General features: G+C 43.7%; 1 protein-coding gene across 1 annotated transcript in view; it reads right to left on the bottom strand.

Annotated features, from left to right (window-relative positions):
* Positions 1-701: 701 nt before the first annotated feature.
* Positions 702-19,950, bottom strand: part of CCDC85C (coiled-coil domain containing 85C) — a 139,447-nt gene continuing 120,198 nt past the window's right edge. The window contains exons 4-6 of the mRNA XM_077267350.1: positions 11,689-11,784; positions 9,798-9,896; positions 702-1,417 (exon numbers count right to left, since the gene is read on the bottom strand). Coding sequence (XP_077123465.1) covers positions 1,328-1,417; positions 9,798-9,896; positions 11,689-11,784 — 285 coding nt within the window. The 3' untranslated portion in view covers positions 702-1,327. The remainder of the gene's footprint in view (positions 1,418-9,797; positions 9,897-11,688; positions 11,785-19,950) is intronic.

Below are 19,950 nucleotides of genomic sequence, written 5' to 3'. Positions count from 1 at the left end.
GCGAATGAGAGCACCCACGGACACCCCCCCCCCCACATGTCTTCTAGAATACAAACAATATTACCTCCTGTGACATTACACACAGGAGCTCTGTAGCGAATAGCGTAAATGTTCAGGTAACGCACTGATGACATCTCCAATTGAAGAAATTCATTTTCTTCATCTCGTGCAAACGGCAATGAATTCCTGCAGCCAGGACTCGTCTGCAAAATGGATGACAACATCTGTGGCTGATCACTTGTTGAGTGCCCTCGACACTTTCCCCTACTTTTAGACTGTGCTGGATGAAAAAGAAAATTGCAATAGTGCCACCCTGGTGCCCTGACCAGTCAGTGTCCCCAGTCATAAAATGCATTACAGGAGTGATGTCCCTCTTTGTGACCACCTAACAGTAGAAATGTCATCCCTTGGGGCCCCCAACAAAAGTAATGCTCCTTCCCCTGTGTCCCCCATACAGTGGGCACATTTCTGCCCTGAAATAATAACATCCATCTTTTATGCCATTAGTTGTTCCACTCCCGTATTGGCTGCATTGGATGATGTTACCAATGCTCCCTTTGTCATTCCATACATTAGTATTCCCCCTCCATGCATTATACTTGTAATGTCCCCCATTGTGCTCCTCTTCGCTTTTTCTATGCTGTCCAGATGTCAGCCGCTGGTATATGAAATGGTGAAGAAACGACACTTGACAATTCACATATACACAGGTTTTTATATGCCGACATAAAATGAATATATTCTCTACATAATCTAGAACAGCATCGTAACAAAATAGAGATCCGTCCACTTTATATACAGAAATTTAGGAGGAAAAAAACAAACTTATTTTGGTCTTTACATGGATAGAAATCTACAAGTTCCTGAAAAGTTTTACAGTTGTTTTTGTTCTTTTTTTTCTCCTAATACAAATATTGATCAGAATAAAAAGCAATGAAGCAGCTACAATGATGGAAAGTTCATAAAACGTGGGGAGAGGAGCCTCATCTTCTATACAAAAATATCCTGATTTGTTCTCATCCCATTAAATAAAAATCCTCGTTACAAAATTAGAATCCAGTGTGTAATACTAATGGGGTCTAGTTTATGGAGCCCATCCTATGGACCCCGCTGAGAAACCCACCGATCTGAGCTCAAGGATAGTGGTCTATTGCAGGAGGTATCGGAGACGCCTCCACACCAACTATGTATCTACTGTACACAAATCCGCCGTACATCTATATACATCGTATTGCGTCTCCAGCTTATGGATGACCTGGAGTCTCCATATATACATCAGTCTTTTATTTCAAGTGCTTCCGACGCCTTTAGCTCCACTCGCGTCTTTTTACAAGGGTCCTTTAAACTGGTTTCCAGAAAGGTGCTGCCTGATTGAAGGCTTAGAATTCGCTGCGTCTCCAAGTTTCCTCCAAACGACCTGTAGAAGAACGATATTAGAATTATATCTATTTTTTTTCCACAAATATTAATTTGGCACAAAAAAAAAGCATGAGAACAAATGACAACTTCTCCCTTATTCCAGTTCTTACAGGGTTGTCTGGAGGAAGAAGAGGGAGAATGAGAGCACAAGTTTTCCGCAAACACCCCAAACTCATTCGCTAATTTTCCCCTCCAGTTATTAAGACTCTATACTGCAAAGAAGAGATATATATATACTTCATGATCATTTCTTATTTGAGGACCTTTCACCAAAGTTTTAATGCTGAACTGGACACACAATGTAATAGTGGCTGCAAAGCGGGGAAAAAATGTTTCTTTTTACTCTTTTTAATTTTGCAACTCTGGTGCGGAGATATTTGCAATCAAAGTATTTAGCACCTAATAAGATAACTTTCGTTAAGTCCAAGTTGTCGTTATCAGAGTTTTCACTGTGGACATTGTACTTTTCCCTGTATGAGTTGCCCAATCATAAACAGGCTTCAACAGAGGAGAAAAATAACACCCCCCACCATAGCTTATAGCAGGCTTCACAGTGTGTGAGATCCAATGACACAGCTCTGATGTCCTGGTCTCACCTCCTGCAGGATTAGAACTTTCTGGGAAGAGCACTGATGACTCACACCTTTCAGATTAGGTTCCTGTGGGGGAAAGGGGAAGAACAGCGGAGTTTAGCTGTGTCACATTACAAACCCTTCCATCAGCTCTCCTCCTCCCATAACACTGTCACCTATGTTGTAATGCCCCTGTCAGGAAATGTGTCACACACTATGTGCAAAGCAATTTTTGAGCACAAGTGTGACTCCCTCTCTAGACAGGCGCAGTACAACAAAGGTAACTGAGCTATGAGAGGAGAAAAGCTGATAGAAGGGTTTTCAATGTGACACAGAAACTCAGCTGCACAGGTCCTTCCTTCCACAAAGATCATCATCTGAAAGGTGAGAGTCATCTATGCTCTTCCCAGGACTTTCTAATCATGCAGGAGGGGAGACCAGGACATCAGAACTGTAGCCTTATATCTCACACACTGAGAAACTTAAGCTATGGTGGGCGGCGTGTTCTTTTTCTGCCTGCTGATGATTGGGCAACCTGTACAGGGAGAAGAAGTGCACGCCCCTAGGGAAAACTTAGATAACACCCACTTAAATGTCACAAGAGTTAACTCATTAGGTGCCAAATACTTTGATTGCTAATATCTCCGCAACATAGAGTAAAAAAATAGGTATATTCCATTCTACAGCCACTTATACATCGAGTTTAGTTCAACATGAAAACTTTGGTTAAAGGGAACCTGTCACCCCCAAAATCGATGATGAGGTAAGCCCACCCTCATCAGGGGCTTATCTACAGCATTCTGTAATGCTGTAGATAAGCCCCCGATGTTACCTGAAAGAGGAGAAAAAGAGGTTAGATTATACTCACCCAGGGGCGGTCCCGCTGCGGTCCGGGTCCGATGGGCGTCTCAGGTCCGCTCCGGCGCCTTTTATCTTCTCTGACCTTTCTGGCGCCTGCGCACTGCAGTACTTTGCCCTCAACAGGTCAGACAAAGTACGCCGGAGCCGGAGCCGCAGCATGAACACCAGAAGAGGACGTCATGGAATGAAGATGGGAGGCGCTGTACCGGACCTGAGACGCCCATCGGACCGGACCGCCCCTGGGTGAGTATTATCTAATGTCTTTTTCTCCTCTTTCAGGTAACATCGGCTTTACAGAATGCTGTAGATAAGCCCCTGAGACTGTGAGCTTACCTCACCATCGATTTTGGGGGCGACAGGTTCCACTTAAAGGTCTTCTTTAATGCCAGATTAGACCTCTTTATCAGATGTCCATTTTTATCTTTTTAATTGTATTTTGCGTTTGAGAAAAATGAATTGATCATTATTGTCATCTCATAGATTGTAAGCTTGTGAGCAGCACGCCCCGCACTTCTCGTGGTATCTGAATTATGTGTTCGCTAATGTCTTTATTGTCTGTACAAGTCCAATATGAATTGTAAAGTGCTGCGGAATATTTTTTGGTCCATGTCTCCGTTTTTACCATCAGGGTAAGATGCTTTTCTCGCATGAAAAGAAATAAAAATGTTTCCAAGATTCTCCTACTCAATAAACAGTGAAAAACTGAAGTCTGAATGAGGCATTAAAGTAAGGTACAGCCGCACAGGTTGGATTTGCACTGAATTGTGTGGATTTACTGCTGTGAAATTGTTAAAAAAAAAGTCAACAAATTTGAAATCCATAGTTGTGGATATTTGCAGATAATCAATACCAGTTCAAGCTTTTTCTACATAGAAATTGACAAATTAATGTAGATTTTAAAACTTGCTCCGCAAATCAAATTCTGCGCAGAAAACTTTGCATCCACCTTGTGCTGCATTTCCTAACTGTGGAAATTTAGCTTTTTTGAATTGCCACCCAAATTTCATCAATGAATGTTTGTGACTATGCTACGAATCTTTTTATAAATTTACTTTATAAGTTACTAGCTGTACTACCCGGCTTCGCCCGGGTTAATGACTGCTGTTAGCAAAATAGAATGTGTTAACAAAAATTTATTCTGCACACAAAAACCACAAAACAAATAGATAGAAATGTAATTATTAAAAGGCAAAAACTAAGCAAATAGAAGCATTTCACAACATATATTAGCTTTGTTATACTGAGAATGTCTTTGTTGCCTATATTAACCAATCAGAGCTCAGGTTAATTAACTGTAGCAAAATAGAAGCTGAGCTGTGATTGGTTGCTATTGGCAGCCTGATAAATCCCCAGCCAACAGGAAGCCCTCCCCCCTGGCAGTATATATTAGCTCACACATACACATAATAGACAGGTCATGTGACTGACAGCTGCCGTATTTCCTATATGGTACATTTGTTGCTCTTGTAGTTTGCTTATTAATCAGATTTTTATTTTTGAAGGACAATACCAGACTTGTGTGTGTTTTAGGGCGAGTTTTATGTGTCAAGTTGTGTGTGTTGAGTTGCGTGTGGCGACATGCATGTAGCGACTTTTGTGAGATGAGTTTTGTGTGGCGACATGCGTGTAGCAACATTTTGTGTGTTGAGTTGCATGTGACAGGTTAGTGTAGCAAGTTGTGTGCAGCAAGATTTGTGCATGGCGAGTTTTGCGCGTGGCGAGTTTTATGTGTGGTGCATTTTGAGTATGTGCAAGTTTTGTGTGAGGCAACTTTTGCATGTGGTGCAACTTTTGTACATGTGGCAATTTTTCTGTGTGTGCAAGTTTTGCATGAGGTGAGTTTTCCATGAGGTGAGTTTTGCACGTGTGGCGAGTTTTGCGTGAGCCTAGTTTTGCATATGGCGAGTTTTGCATGTAGCGAGTTTTGAGTGGTGACTTTTGTGTTTCGACTTTTATGTGGCGAGGTTGGTGTGTGTGTGTGGTGAAATGTGTGCTGAGGGTGGTATATGTGTTCAAGCACGTGGTAGTGTGTGGCGCATTTTGTGTTTGTGTTCATATCCCCGTGTGTGGTGAGTATCCCATGTCGGGGCCCCACCTTAGCAACTGTACGGTATATACTCTTTGTCGCCATCGCTCTCATTCTTTAAGTCCTCATTGTTCACATCTGGCAGCTGTCAATTTTCCTCCAACACTTTTCCCTTCACTTTTTCCCCATTATGTAGATAGGAGCAAAATTGTTTGGTGAATTGGAACGCGCGGGGTTAAAATTTCACCTCACAACATAGCCTATGACGCTCTCGGGGTCCAGACGTGTGACTGTGCAAAATTTTGTGGCTGTAGCTGCGACGGTACAGATGCCAATCCCGGACATACACACATACATACATACACACATTCAGCTTTATATATTAGATATACCTGTATGTAATCTCCTGTATATAGTATATACCTGTGTGTCATCTCACCTATATATAGTATATATCTGTGTGTCATCTCCTGTATATAGTATATACCTGTATGTCATCTCCTCCTATACATAGCATATACCTGTGTCATCTCCTCCTGTATATACTATATACCTGTAGGTAATCTGCTCCTGTATATAGTATATACCTGTGTGTCATCTCCTCCTGTATATAGTATATACCTGTATGTCATCTCCTCCTGTATGTAGTATGTACCTGTATGTCATCTCCTCCTCTATATAGTATATACCTGTGTGTCATCTCTCCTGTATATAGTATATATCTGTGTGTCATCTCCTCCTGTATATAGTATATACCTGTGTGTCATCTCCCCTGTAAATAGTATATACCTGTGTGTCATCTCCTGTATATAGTATATAGCTGTATGCCATCTCCTCCTGTATTAGCCCTCGTTCACACGTTATTTGGTCAGTATTTTTACCTCAGTATTTGTAAGCTAAAATGGCAGCCTGATAAATCCCCAGCCAACAGTAAGCCCACCCCCTGGCAGTATATATTAGCTCACACATACACATAATAGACTGGTCATGTGACTGACAGCTGCCGGATTCCTATATGGTACATTTGTTGCTCTTGTAGTTTGTCTGCTTATTAATCAGATTTTTATTTTTGAAGGATACCAGACTTGTGTGTGTTTTAGGGCGAGTTTCGTGTGTCAAGTTGTGTGTGTTGAGTTGCGTGTGGCGACATGCATGTAGGGACTTTTGTGAGATGAGTTTTGTGTGGCGACATGCGTGTAGCAACTTTTTGTGTGTCGAGTTGCATGTGACAGGTTAGTGTAGCAAGTTGTGTGCAGCAAGTTTTGCGCATGGCGAGTTTTGCGCGTGGCGAGTTTTATGTGTGGTGCCTTTTGAGTATGTGCAAGTTTTGTGTGAGGCAACTTTTGCATGTGTTGCAACTTTTGTGCATGTGGCAATTTTTCTGCGTGTGGCAATTTTTCTGCGTGTGCAAGTTTTGCGTGTGGCGAGTTTTGCACGTGTGGCGAGTTTTGCATGTGGAGAGTTTTGCGCGTGGCGAGTTTTGAGCGGCGACTTTTGTGTTTCTACTTTTATGTGGCGAGGTTGGTGTATGTGTGGTGAAATGTGCACTGAGGGTGGTATATGTGTTCGAGCACGTGGTAGTGTGTGGCGCATTTTGTGTGTGTGTTCATATCCCCGTGGTGGTGTGATTATCCCATGTTGGGGCCCCACCTTAGCAACTGTACAGTATATACTCTTTGGTGCCATCGCTGTCATTCTTTAAGTCCCCCTTGTTCACATCTGGCAGCTGTTAATTTGCCTCCAACACTTTTCCTTTCATTTTTTCCCCATTATGTAGATAGGGGCAAAATTGTTTGGTGACTTGGAAAGCGCGGGGTTAAAATTTCACCTCACAATATAGCTTTGACGCTCTCAGGGTCCAGACGTGTGACTGTGCAAAATTTTGTGCCTGTAGCTGCGACGCCTCCAACACTTTTCCTTTCACTTTTTCCCCATTATGTAGATAGGGGCAAAATTGTTTGGTGAATTGGAAAGCGCGGGGTTAAAATTTCACCTCACAACATAGCCTATGACGCTCTCGGGGTCCAGACGTGTGACTGTGCAAAATTTTGTGGCTGTAGCTGCTACGGTTCAGATGCCAATCCCGGACATACATACATACATACATACACACACACACACATTCAGCTTTATATATTAGATATACCTGTGTGTCATCTCTCCTGTATATAGTATATATCTGTGTGTCATCTCCTCCTGTATATAGTATATACCTGTGTGTCATCTCCCCTGTAAATAGTATATACCTGTGTGTCATCTCCTGTATATAGTATATAGCTGTATGCCATCTCCTCCTGTATTAGCCCTCGTTCACACGTTATTTGGTCAGTATTTTTACCTCAGTATTTGTAAGCTAAAATGGCAGCCTGATAAATCCCCAGCCAACAGTAAGCCCACCCCCTGGCAGTATATATTAGCTCACACATACACATAATAGACTGGTCATGTGACTGACAGCTGCCGGATTCCTATATGGTACATTTGTTGCTCTTGTAGTTTGTCTGCTTATTAATCAGATTTTTATTTTTGAAGGATACCAGACTTGTGTGTGTTTTAGGGCGAGTTTCGTGTGTCAAGTTGTGTGTGTTGAGTTGCGTGTGGCGACATGCATGTAGGGACTTTTGTGAGATGAGTTTTGTGTGGCGACATGCGTGTAGCAACTTTTTGTGTGTCGAGTTGCATGTGACAGGTTAGTGTAGCAAGTTGTGTGCAGCAAGTTTTGCGCATGGCGAGTTTTGCGCGTGGCGAGTTTTATGTGTGGTGCCTTTTGAGTATGTGCAAGTTTTGTGTGAGGCAACTTTTGCATGTGTTGCAACTTTTGTGCATGTGGCAATTTTTCTGCGTGTGGCAATTTTTCTGCGTGTGCAAGTTTTGCGTGTGGCGAGTTTTGCACGTGTGGCGAGTTTTGCATGTGGAGAGTTTTGCGCGTGGCGAGTTTTGAGCGGCGACTTTTGTGTTTCTACTTTTATGTGGCGAGGTTGGTGTATGTGTGGTGAAATGTGCACTGAGGGTGGTATATGTGTTCGAGCACGTGGTAGTGTGTGGCGCATTTTGTGTGTGTGTTCATATCCCCGTGGTGGTGTGATTATCCCATGTTGGGGCCCCACCTTAGCAACTGTACAGTATATACTCTTTGGTGCCATCGCTGTCATTCTTTAAGTCCCCCTTGTTCACATCTGGCAGCTGTTAATTTGCCTCCAACACTTTTCCTTTCATTTTTTCCCCATTATGTAGATAGGGGCAAAATTGTTTGGTGACTTGGAAAGCGCGGGGTTAAAATTTCACCTCACAATATAGCTTTGACGCTCTCAGGGTCCAGACGTGTGACTGTGCAAAATTTTGTGCCTGTAGCTGCGACGCCTCCAACACTTTTCCTTTCACTTTTTCCCCATTATGTAGATAGGGGCAAAATTGTTTGGTGAATTGGAAAGCGCGGGGTTAAAATTTCACCTCACAACATAGCCTATGACGCTCTCGGGGTCCAGACGTGTGACTGTGCAAAATTTTGTGGCTGTAGCTGCTACGGTTCAGATGCCAATCCCGGACATACATACATACATACATACACACACACACACATTCAGCTTTATATATTAGATTACCTTACTTTCACCACTAGGTGTCGCTCTTGCTCTTGCATTGGTTGGTAATTCTGTAACTAGTGCAGATGAAGCAATTCTTAAATCCAGAAACTTTATTTACCTGCGGATTATTGAGGCAATCTCCAGGTAAATAGTGTTTACATCCTGTGCCGCACTCTATAGTGATCAATAACTAGAAAAAAAGAGGCTGCAGGGAAGATATATCTTATTTTATTCCCTGTAGCCGCTGCTTCCCTAACCTACACATTGTTTTAATGCTAGTCACCTGCAGATTACTCCTATATCTGCAGGTAAATAGAGTTTCCGGATGGGCCAGGCTCCTTTTAAAGGAGTATTCCAGTACAACATTATCATCTATGCACTGGACAGGTGATCACTTCCGAGGTGGTCTAAGAACTAAGACCCCCACTGATCGCCAGAAGGGGCACATTTGTCCAATGTGCAAATACTTGACCTCTGCGCTATTCAGGCGGGTACCAAGTGTCCTGCTCTTGCGGTCAGTTGGGGAATCAAAACCCACCTGAACTGGATGATGCCCCTTTAAGATACACTTCTTATGCCTGGAAAATCCCTTTAAGATACATATGGAATAATAATTTGCACATTTTTATGGGCACTGCGATAAATGTGAACCAGGAGGGGAAATCTACTGGTTCTCCATAGAAGAGTTACAAAATTATCTTCAGGTGGAAACGTTACTTTTTTCAGACCCATAATTAATGGACAATTAGTGACAATTCTCTAGGAATTTATAATGCTATCCTCTGATAGGCCGGGAACATGGTGGGGTCCGAGTGCTCAGAGACCCCCGCTCTGCCCCTCCAGGTGAGCCGTAGACTAATATACTAATAGAATTTGCAAATATAGTCATCATTGAGCAGAGTAACAAATATTAGGACGGTAATGTCACCGATTATCCTGGCGGCACAAAGTTCTCCCCAAAGATAGGAACATTGTTAGATATGATTCATCCACAAAATGCGAGAAACGTCGAGGCTTCGTCTGCTGCAGAAGTTTCCTGTGGAGCGGCGTCTTCCCAGCAGGACTAATAGATGACAATCGTACAATGTTACCGAGTCTGTGAGCGGCAGGAGTCCCGGTGAGATTAAAGGAATTTGCGCCAAAAAGTGGCCTCCTACGTTATTCTCAGCATTAACCCTTTATCTGCTCCCAAAACCCTAATGACGTTATCTGTGTGCTCCACAATGATCTCATTATTATAGACACATACTGCAAATATCAGGACGATTTTACTTCTGATATTAATGGTGTTGCTGTTCCCCAAAGTAGATCCCAACCCAGAAAAGTCGTTCTTACGTTGCACATTTCTCGCACAATCGCCTTTTCCTTCTCGCTCAGATCTTCCTCAAAGCTGTCGGGAGCTTGTCTGTCCAGGTTTTCATGCACCTCCAGAACCTACCCAAGAGAAAATCTGCTGGTTAGACTAATCTACAGCGAAGGGTAAAGTACGACTGCGAGGAAAAATGGCAAATCCATGGACAGAGGCAGCAAACATCTGCACTAAATAGAGCAGGGCAGCAAACCTTGTCTCCATGGAACAGGGCAGCAATCATCGACTCCATGGACTGGACCGGGGCAGCAAACCTCGACTCCATGGACCAGGGCAGCAAACCTCGACTCCATGGACCAGGGCAGCAAACCTTGTCTCCATGGACCAGGGCAGCAAACCTTGTCTCCATGGACCAGGGCAGCAAACCTTGTCTCCATGGACCAGGGCAGCAAACCTTGTCTCCATGGAACAGGGCAGCAATCATCGACTCCATGGACCGGGGCAGCAAACCTTTACTCCATGGACCAGGGCAGCAAACCTCGACTCCATGGACCAGGGCAGCAAACCTCGACTCCATGGACCAGGGCAGCAAACCTTGTCTCCATGGAACAGGGCAGCAATCATCGACTCCATGGACCAGGGCAGCAAACCTCGACTCCTTGGACAGGGACAGCAAACCTCGACTCCATGGACCAGGGCAGCAAACCTCGACTCCATGGACCAGGGCAGCAAACCTCGACTCCATGGACCAGGGCAGCAAACCTCGACTCCATGGACCAGGGCAACAAACCTCGACTCCATGGACCAGGGCAGCAAACCTCGACTCCATGGACCAGGGCAGCAAACCTTGTCTCCATGGAACAGGGCAGCAATCATCGACTCCATGGACCAGGGCAGCAAACCTCGACTCCTTGGACAGGGACAGCAAACCTCGACTCCATGGACCAGGGCAGCAAACCTCGACTCCATGGACCAGGGCAGCAAACCTCGACTCCATGGACCAGGGCAACAAACCTCGACTCCATGGACCAGGGCAGCAAACCTCGACTCCATGGACCAGGGCAGCAAACCTCGACTCCATGGACCAGGGCAGCAAACCTCGACTCCATGGACCAGGGCAGCAAACCTCGACTGCATGGACCAGGGCAGCAAACCTCGACTCCATGGACCAGGGAAGCTAACCTCGACTCCATGGGCCGGTGCAGCAAACCTCGACTCCATGGACCAGGGCAGCAAACCTCGACTCCATGGACCAGGGCAGCAAACCTTGACTCCATGGACCAGGGCAGCAAACCTCGACTCCATGGACCAGGGAAGCAAACCTCAACTCCATGGACCAGGGAAGCAAACCTCAACTCCATGGACCAGGGCAGCAAACCTCGACTCCATGGGCCGGTGCAGCAAACCTCGACTCCATGGACCAGGGCAGCAAACATCGACCCCATGGGCCGGTGCAGAAAACCTCGACTCCATGGACCAGGGCAGCAAACCTCGACTCCATGGACCAGGGAAGCAAACCTCGACTCCATGGACCAGGGCAGCAAACCTCGACTCCATGGACTTAGGCAGCAAATCTCAAACTAGATGGACGGGAGCAACAAATGATTGCAATTCATAGACCCAAGTTTCTGGTCGCCTTACATTGCTCGGCGGAAACATTTTTTCTCCTTTGCTGTGTGGCACAAATAACCTCTTTATTATTAGATGAGTCTAGTTACACATCTAGTGTAGGGGTTAGTAACATTTGTTACAATTAGTTATTTACAAAGAACAGCAACATAAATATCGTTACTTGTAACATAAGAAACAATTACTCTTTTCGGCCAGGATTTTAGTATGTTCACATCCTCCGCTCTGATTTCTGGATTCGATATTTATTGTTATTAAAAAAAAAGTTTTCATAACTTGTAAGCTTACCTTCATAGCATGTACCACAGCTTCCGGCTTCTGCACTACTGGGATGTATCCTGCGGGCGCAGTGGGTGATGGATCAGATATTATCCGCCCCGTGCCCTAAAAATAAATAAATAATGAAAACTGATGTGGTGGGAGATGTAATGGCGGCCATTTGCGCTCCCATTTTCCTATTAAGAAACAGATGAACATTTTGGATTTACACTCTGACATTGTCCCCAAATCCCTTTTGTGGTGTTATTGTATCCATATCTATGAGGCGCTGAGTCCTCGGTAACATTTGTGTAGAATTTGCCCTTTTTTTTCTTTCAGATTCCAAAACATCCTTGGGTTAATAGAGATGGAAAAACGTGTTTGTGTGTAATGAGGACTCCATGTAGTGGATGGGATTGAGGTCTAACACCAGAATAATACAGTTTTGGAGAAGATTTTTTTTTTTTTACTTTTCCACAAGCAAACGCTTAATCCGGAAAAGGAAACATCTGCAACAAGCTGCAATTTCTGCTGTAGAACACGATTAGCGTCTCGGAGGAATCCTGGCACCGAGGGAAGCAAGATCTGTATATAAGATCAGCAGGATCGATTCACATACGGAGGAAGCGTCCTGCGACATATCTGTATAGAAAATAAGGGAAGAGGACGGCAAGGGAAACCGATTCATTGTAGTTAGAATAGCCACAGGTTGTGCTTTCCTCTATAAATGGATGGATCGCTGCAGCCGTCACATGTAAGAAGGGGCGAGTACAGGCAGCAGATGTACCCAGTATATAAGGAACCGGGGGAGCTGACATTAGCCCCGGAGAAGAGTGAACACCATATGCGGAGTTGACGATCCTCTACTAAAGAGAAAGTATCAGAAAATTATATTCGTTAAATCAAGTTTGTCTTTTATTTGTGTTGTAAAAACTAAAAATACAATGAAAAATACAGCAATTTTCACACTGACCACTGGGGCTTTATCAGACTTGTGCTTCCTACTCTTTACAGAAAGGTTTTCAGAAGTCTTAACATCACAGACAGGATTACAGAAAGATCTCAGTATACAGTAGATTACACAGGATCCACCATTCACAATAGGTGATGTCACAGCTCACCTCCTCCTCCTGTACAATGACTGATAACACCTCTATATACAGTAGATAACACAGGATCCACCATTCACAATAGGTGATGTCACACCTCACCTCCTCCTCCTGTACAATGACTGATAACATCTCTATATACAGTAGATAACACAGGATCCACCATTCACAATAGGTGATGTCACAGCTCACCTCCTCCTGTACAATGACTGATAACACCTCTATATACAGTAGGTAACAAAGGATCCACCATTCACAATAGGTGATGTCACAGCTCACCTCCTCCTCCTGTACAATGACTGATAACACCTCTATATACAGTAGATAACAAAGGATCCACCATTCACAATAGGTGATATTACAGCTCACCTCCTCCTCCTCCTCCTGTACAATGACTACTGTATATAGAGCTGTTAGCAGTCATTGTACAGGAGGAGGAGGTGAGCTGTAATATCACCTATTGTGAATGGTGGATCCTTTGTTATCTACTGTATATAGAGGTGTTATCAGTCATTGTACAGGAGGAGGAGGTGAGCTGTGATATCACCTATTGTGAATGGTAGATCCTGTGTTATCTACTGTATATAGAGCTGTTAGCAGATAACACAGGATCCACCATTCACAGTAGGTGATGTCACAACTCACCTCCTTCTCCTGTACAATGACTGATAACACCTCTACTGTATATACAGTAGGTAACAAAGGATCCACCATTCACAATAGGAGATGTCACAGCTCACCTCCTCCTCCTGTACAATGACAGATAACACCTCTATATACAGTAGATAACACAGGATCCACCATTCACAATAGGTGATGTCACAGCTCACCTCCTCCTCCTGTACAATGACTGATAACACCTCTATATACAGTAGGTAACAAAGGATCCACCATTCACAATAGGTGATATTACAGCTCACCTCCTCCTCCTCCTGTACAATGACTGATAACTCCTCTATATACAGTAGATAACACAGGATTCACCATTCACAATAGATGATGTCACAGCTCACCTCCTCCTCCTGTACAATGACTGATAACACCTCTATATACAGTAGATAACACAGGATCCACCATTCACAATAGGTGATATCACAGCTCACCACCTCCTCCTGTACAATGACTGATAACACCTCTATATACAGTAGGTAACACAGGATTCACCATTCACAATAGATGATGTCACAGCTCACCTCCTCCTCCTGTACAATGACTGATAACTCCTCTATATACAGTAGATAACACAGGATTCACCATTCACAATAGATGATGTCACAGCTCACCTCCTCCTCCTGTACAATGACTGATAACACCTCTATATACAGTAGATAACACAGGATTCACCATTCACAATAGATGATGTCACAGCTCACCTCCTCCTGTACAATGACTGATAACACCTCTATATACAGTAGATAACACAGGATTCACCATTCACAATAGGTGATGTCACAGCTCACCTCCTCCTCCTGTACAATGACTGATAACACCTCTATAAACAGTAGATAACACAGGATCCACCATTCACAATAGGTGATGTCACAGCTCACCTCCTCCTCCTGTATAATGACTGATAACACCTCTATATACAGTAGATAACACAGGATCCACCATTCACAATAGATGATGTCACAGCTCACCTCCTCCTCCTGTACAATGACTGATAACACCTCTATATACAGTAGATAACACAGGATTCACCATTCACAATAGATGATGTCACAGTTCACCTCCTCCTCCTGTACAATGACTGATAACACCTCTATATACAGTAGATAACACAGGATTCACCATTCACAATAGATGATGTCACAGCTCACCTCCTCCTGTACAATCACTGATAACACCTCTATATACAGTAGATAACACAGGATCCACCATTCACAATAGGTGATATCACAGCTCACCTCCTCCTCCTGTACAATGACTGATAACACCTCTATATACAGCAGATAACACAGGATCCACCATTCACAGCAGGTAATGTCAAAGCTCACCTCCTCCTCCTGCTGTACAATGACCTTCAACACAATGTGCTTCAATACAAAAAGATAGTGTCGTGGTCTGTTCATTGCTGCTAATGTGCATGTGAATTTCCAGAAACAACTGGAAGTATGAATCTATAAAAGCCCTAGTGGCCAGTATGAGGATTGCAACATTTTGGTTGTTGGTTTTCTTTCTATACAGATCGCTCACTATATGAATAATTAAGTTACCAAAATTGTTTTTACAACATACATGTAATATAAAAACCTGACTTAAAGGGATTGGCCAGGCTTGGGATACAAGTCTGCAGTCACTCTGTGATTGTGTGCACTGTCAGGATTCTCCGGCATCGGGAGAGTGCAGAAATGTGGCCACAATAATGTGATTTGCATACTTCCAACCACATTCTGACTAGATGTTTCCGACCTCACTTGTACTGAGCGAGACCACCTCTCATGTATAGTCGGAATGTGACCTCATGCATGAAAATCGCATATTTGCGGTCATGCGACAACCCGCTACCAGCACAGGAAAATCTTGACAGCGTGCAACACTGCGCGCTATTAGGATCAACAAGTCTGCAGTCACAAAAAATGACTGCAGACTTGTAACCACCTTTAAAGAGAATGTGTCATCAGAATATAACCTACTGTTTAACAGATGTGATTCACATCTCCGTGGGCCCCTCAATGTCCGCGCACCATGCCCTGATTCTTGCTCAGCTCATGTTGGGCTTGTGTTTGTGTACAGTAGCCAACCTAAGGGAGCAGAGCTGCAGTGTAAAGCTGCTATATAACGCTGACCGTCATACCAAGGGCCCCCATTGTTGTCCTACATGGAGCAGTGCTAAAGCAGCAAGGAATGGGGTATCCGAACACCAAGCACCCGCATCAATGATGTCATGAGCCAAGATGCAGGCCCGGACATGGGCAAGAGTCGCGAAAGTAACATTCAAGACATTTCTGCCGCATCTACAAGAATTTCCATTAATGTGGGATATAAATAGCGGCGGGTCTGCAACATTTTCCTGAATATTGCTTCACCCTGTGCATGTTATTATTAGATCGGATGAGCGGAGGTAACCGGATGCAGCCTCTGCCATTCTATATGATTATTCCGCTTTATAGCAGATAGAAGATGTAATATACAAACCTAGAAGATGTAAGCAGCTGAACAACAGCCAAAGCCATATGCCAATTTTTCACATATTTTTTATTAACATATAAAAGTCTGTTTGACAAATGATCCTCTTTAATAAAACTACAAGAACACTAAAATCTAATCAAAATTAGAATATCATCAAACAGTTCATTTATTTCAGTTCTTCAATACAAAAAGTGAAACTCATATATTATAAAGAGTCATTACAGAGTGCTTTATTTCAAGTGTTTATTTCTGTTAATGTTGATGATTATGGCTTACAGCCAATGAAAACCCAAAAGTCATTATCTCAGTAAATTAGAATTAACAAAAACACCTGCAAAGCTTCCTTAGCATTTAAAAAGGTCCCTTAGTCTGTTTCAGTAGGCTCGACAATCATGGGGAAGACTGCTGACTTGACAGATGTCCAGAAGGTAGTCACTGGCACACTCCACAAGGCGGGTAAGCCACAAAAGGTCATTGCTAAAGAAGCTGGTGGAGCGCCCCCAGTAGGGCAATGGGGTACTCGGTACCGGGTCCTTCGGTTCGGGGGATGTCACGGTGGCTGACCCGGTCCGTGGCCCTAGGGATGTCCGTATCCAAAGGGAAAGGTCTTTAAAGGGATAGTGTTCGTGACGCCACCTGTGGTATTCGGTCAGGGTGACCGACGCTGCGGTGAGGGGTCCGCTGAGGTGATGTTATGGCAGCTAGATGGTATACCTTCCCACAGGTGAAGTGTGTCCCCAGGGCTTCCCAGAAGTGTAGGTGGTGATGGTGGAAAATGTAAGGCGCAGAGAATAACAAGGACACAAGGTTGCAGTCTCTTTACCTTTACTGGAAGCTTCAGCATCCACAGTCCAGAGTACGGACCACAGGGCAGGCAGAGTCCAGCCCGTCCGAAGGCAAATCCAGAGTCCCCTATCCAGGTGGAAATCAGTAGCCTTGCTCTAGCGCCTGTGTGTTGTAGTACCTCCCTGCTGAGCTTCTCGGTAAGGTCCTCAACTCTTGTAGATGTTCTAGATGTTATTTCTTCCTCTCTGTCCCCCAGATGGTATGGATAGGACAAACCCATATGACTGATGGCCTGAGGCTTGTTTATAGGGACCCTAGAGACGCCCCAACCCCCACTAGTTGCCACTGTGTCTTCTTAGGTATTAAGGTCGGGCAGCCAACTTGGAATTGACTGTCCTGCCGGTCTCTGGAGCAAGGCTTGGAGACTGTTGCTCCCTCGGTGTTCCGGTCACAGGCTACGCGCCTCAGAAGGAGGCAGCCTTTTGCAGGGCAGAACTCCTTCTGGTGTTATCTCCTTGTGCTATGACTTCGTGTCTCACCCTCTACAACACAATTCTCTTCGTGTCCTTTCTTAGGATGCTGCCACACGTGGGGCAGGCGCAGCTCCGTGTCTTTCTGTCTTGCTAGGCCTCCGACAGGATCCCACCCGTCAGGGACCCTCTGTCTGCAGCTCCGATGTTCCTCCTTTCCCCCTTGTCTGCTTGACAGGTGTTGCCTGGGCAAAGCCCAGTCAGCGTCTCTCTAACTTTTTATCCAGACCACCAGTTTTATCCTTCTGTGAGGAGTGCCCTAGTAGATAGGAGCAAGGCTCCCCCTGGTGGACTGGAGTGTGAAGTGTGGTGTATGGTTTGTGATACCTGGTAGGAAGATCTTTATTGCCATCAGACGTAATATCACTCCCCCTGGTGGAAGAACGACATCACTGCAATGACCAGGACTCTGGGGCGCTGCACTGACTGTTCACAGAGTGTTGTATCCAAGCATATTAATGGAACGTTGAGTGGAAGGAAAAAGTGTGGTAGAAAAAGGTGCACAAGCAACCGGGATAACCGCAGCCTTGAAAGAATTAAGAAAAAGGCCATTCAAAAATTTGGGGGGAGATTCACAAGGAGTGGACTGCTGCTGGAGTAATTGCTTCAAGAGCCACCACATACAGATGTATCCAGGACATGGGCTGCAAGTGTCGCATTCCTTGTGTCAAGCCGCTCATGACCAATAGACAATGCCAGAAGCGTCTTACCTGGGCCAAGGAGAAAAAGAACTGGACTGTTGCTCAGTGTTCCAAGGTGTTGTATTCAGATGAAAGTAAATTTTGCATTTCATTTGGAAATCAAGGTCCCAGAGTCTGGAGGAAGAGTGAAGAGGCCACAATCCAAGCTGCTTGAAGTCTAGTTTGAAGTTTCCACAATCAGTGATGGTTTGGGGAGCCATGTCATCTGCTAGTGTAGGTCCACTGTATTTTATCAAGACCAGAGTCAAGCAGCCGTCTACCAGGAAATTTCAGAGCACTTCATGCTTCCCTCTGCCGACAAGCTTTTTGGAGATGGAAATGTCATTCTCCAGCAGGACTTGGCACCTGTCCACACTGCCAAAAGTACCAATACCTGGTTTAAAAACAACGGTACCACTGTACCTGATTGGCCAGCAAACTCGCCTGACTTTAACCCCACAGAGAATCTATAGGGTATTGTCAAGAGGAAGACGAGAGACACCAGACCCAACAATGCAGACGAGCTGAAAGCTGCTATCAAAGCAACCTGGGCTTCCATAACACCTCAGCAGTACGACAGGCTGATCGCCTCCATGCCACGCCGCATTGATGCAGTAATTGATGCAAAAGGAGCCCCAACCAAGTATTCAGTGCATTTACTGAACATACATTCAGTAGGCCAACATTGCGGATTTTAAAATCATTTTTCAAGCTGGTGTAATAAAGTATTCTAATTTACTGAGATAATGACTTTTGGGTTTTCATTGGCTGTAAGCCATAATCATCAACAGTAACAGAAACACTAAAATAGATCACTCTGTTTGTAATAACTATATAATATATGAGATTCACTTTTTGTATTGAAAAACTGAAATAAATTAACTTTTTGATGATATTCTAATTTTGTGAGAAGCAATTGTATATTACAGTAAGAATTGGCCACTAGGGGCAGATTTGCTTTATTTATCTCATCCCTTTAAGCTACAATATTTACCCGGCGGCTCCTGGGAGATGCAGATGAGTACACTGCTCTTCTGTGCACTAAGCACACTGAGCTTTTATTACATCAAACCATTACAAGATATCTAAAGTGCTATTTGTACATCCCGAAGAAGTACTTTCCAGCAGCGGATATGTAGAGTATCACAGCTGATGGCCTCCTGGAGCCGCTGTAAAGAGTGTCATAATCTTGGATTTGTGCAGAGTAGATGAGACGATCAAATTAAAACCTCCATGATAAAGTGATCATCTTTTAGTGTTTTATTGAATATGAAAAATTGAGAGCTGAAATTTGAAAGGTTCGTACAAGCAACAATGACAATTTTAAAGCTTTGATGTATAAGGCTCATGGGCCCCATGTACAAGAATATAACAACTATAATACTGGTGAAGCAGAAGTCCAGCGTGAGTGATATCCATAAAAAAATACCTTTTATTCCATTTTCATTAAAAGCACATAAGTCCAAAATCCATCTTTATATCCAGAGACACAAAAACGGGTGATTCCTACCAGTGACAGTCACAGGCTTAAAGTGCATTAAAATCATACGCGTTTCAACGGGACTTTTTCTTTTCTACTATAATACTGCTCCTATGTACAAGAATATAACTACTATAATACTGCTGCTATATACAAGAATATAACTAGTATAATACTGCTCCTGTGTACAAGAATATAACTACTATAATACTGCTCCTGTGTGCAAGAATGTAACTACTATAATACTGCTCCTATGTACAAGAATATAACTACTATAATACTGCTGCTATATACAAGAATATAACTAGTATAATACTGCTCCTGTGTACAAGAATATAACTACTATAATACTGCTCCTGTGTGCAAGAATGTAACTACTATAATACTGCTCCTATGTACAAGAATATAACTACTATAATACTGCTGCTATATACAAGAATATAACTAGTATAATACTGCTCCTGTGTACAAGAATATAACTACTATAATACTGCTCCTGTGTGCAAGAATGTAACTACTATAATACTGCTCCTATGTACAAGAATATAACTACTGTAATACTGCTCCTATCTACG

The sequence above is a fragment of the Ranitomeya variabilis genome, chromosome 1 (genome assembly GCF_051348905.1).
Source record: "Ranitomeya variabilis isolate aRanVar5 chromosome 1, aRanVar5.hap1, whole genome shotgun sequence".
NCBI lineage: Eukaryota > Metazoa > Chordata > Amphibia > Anura > Dendrobatidae > Ranitomeya > Ranitomeya variabilis.
This window is presented reverse-complemented; position numbering and strand designations above follow the sequence as displayed.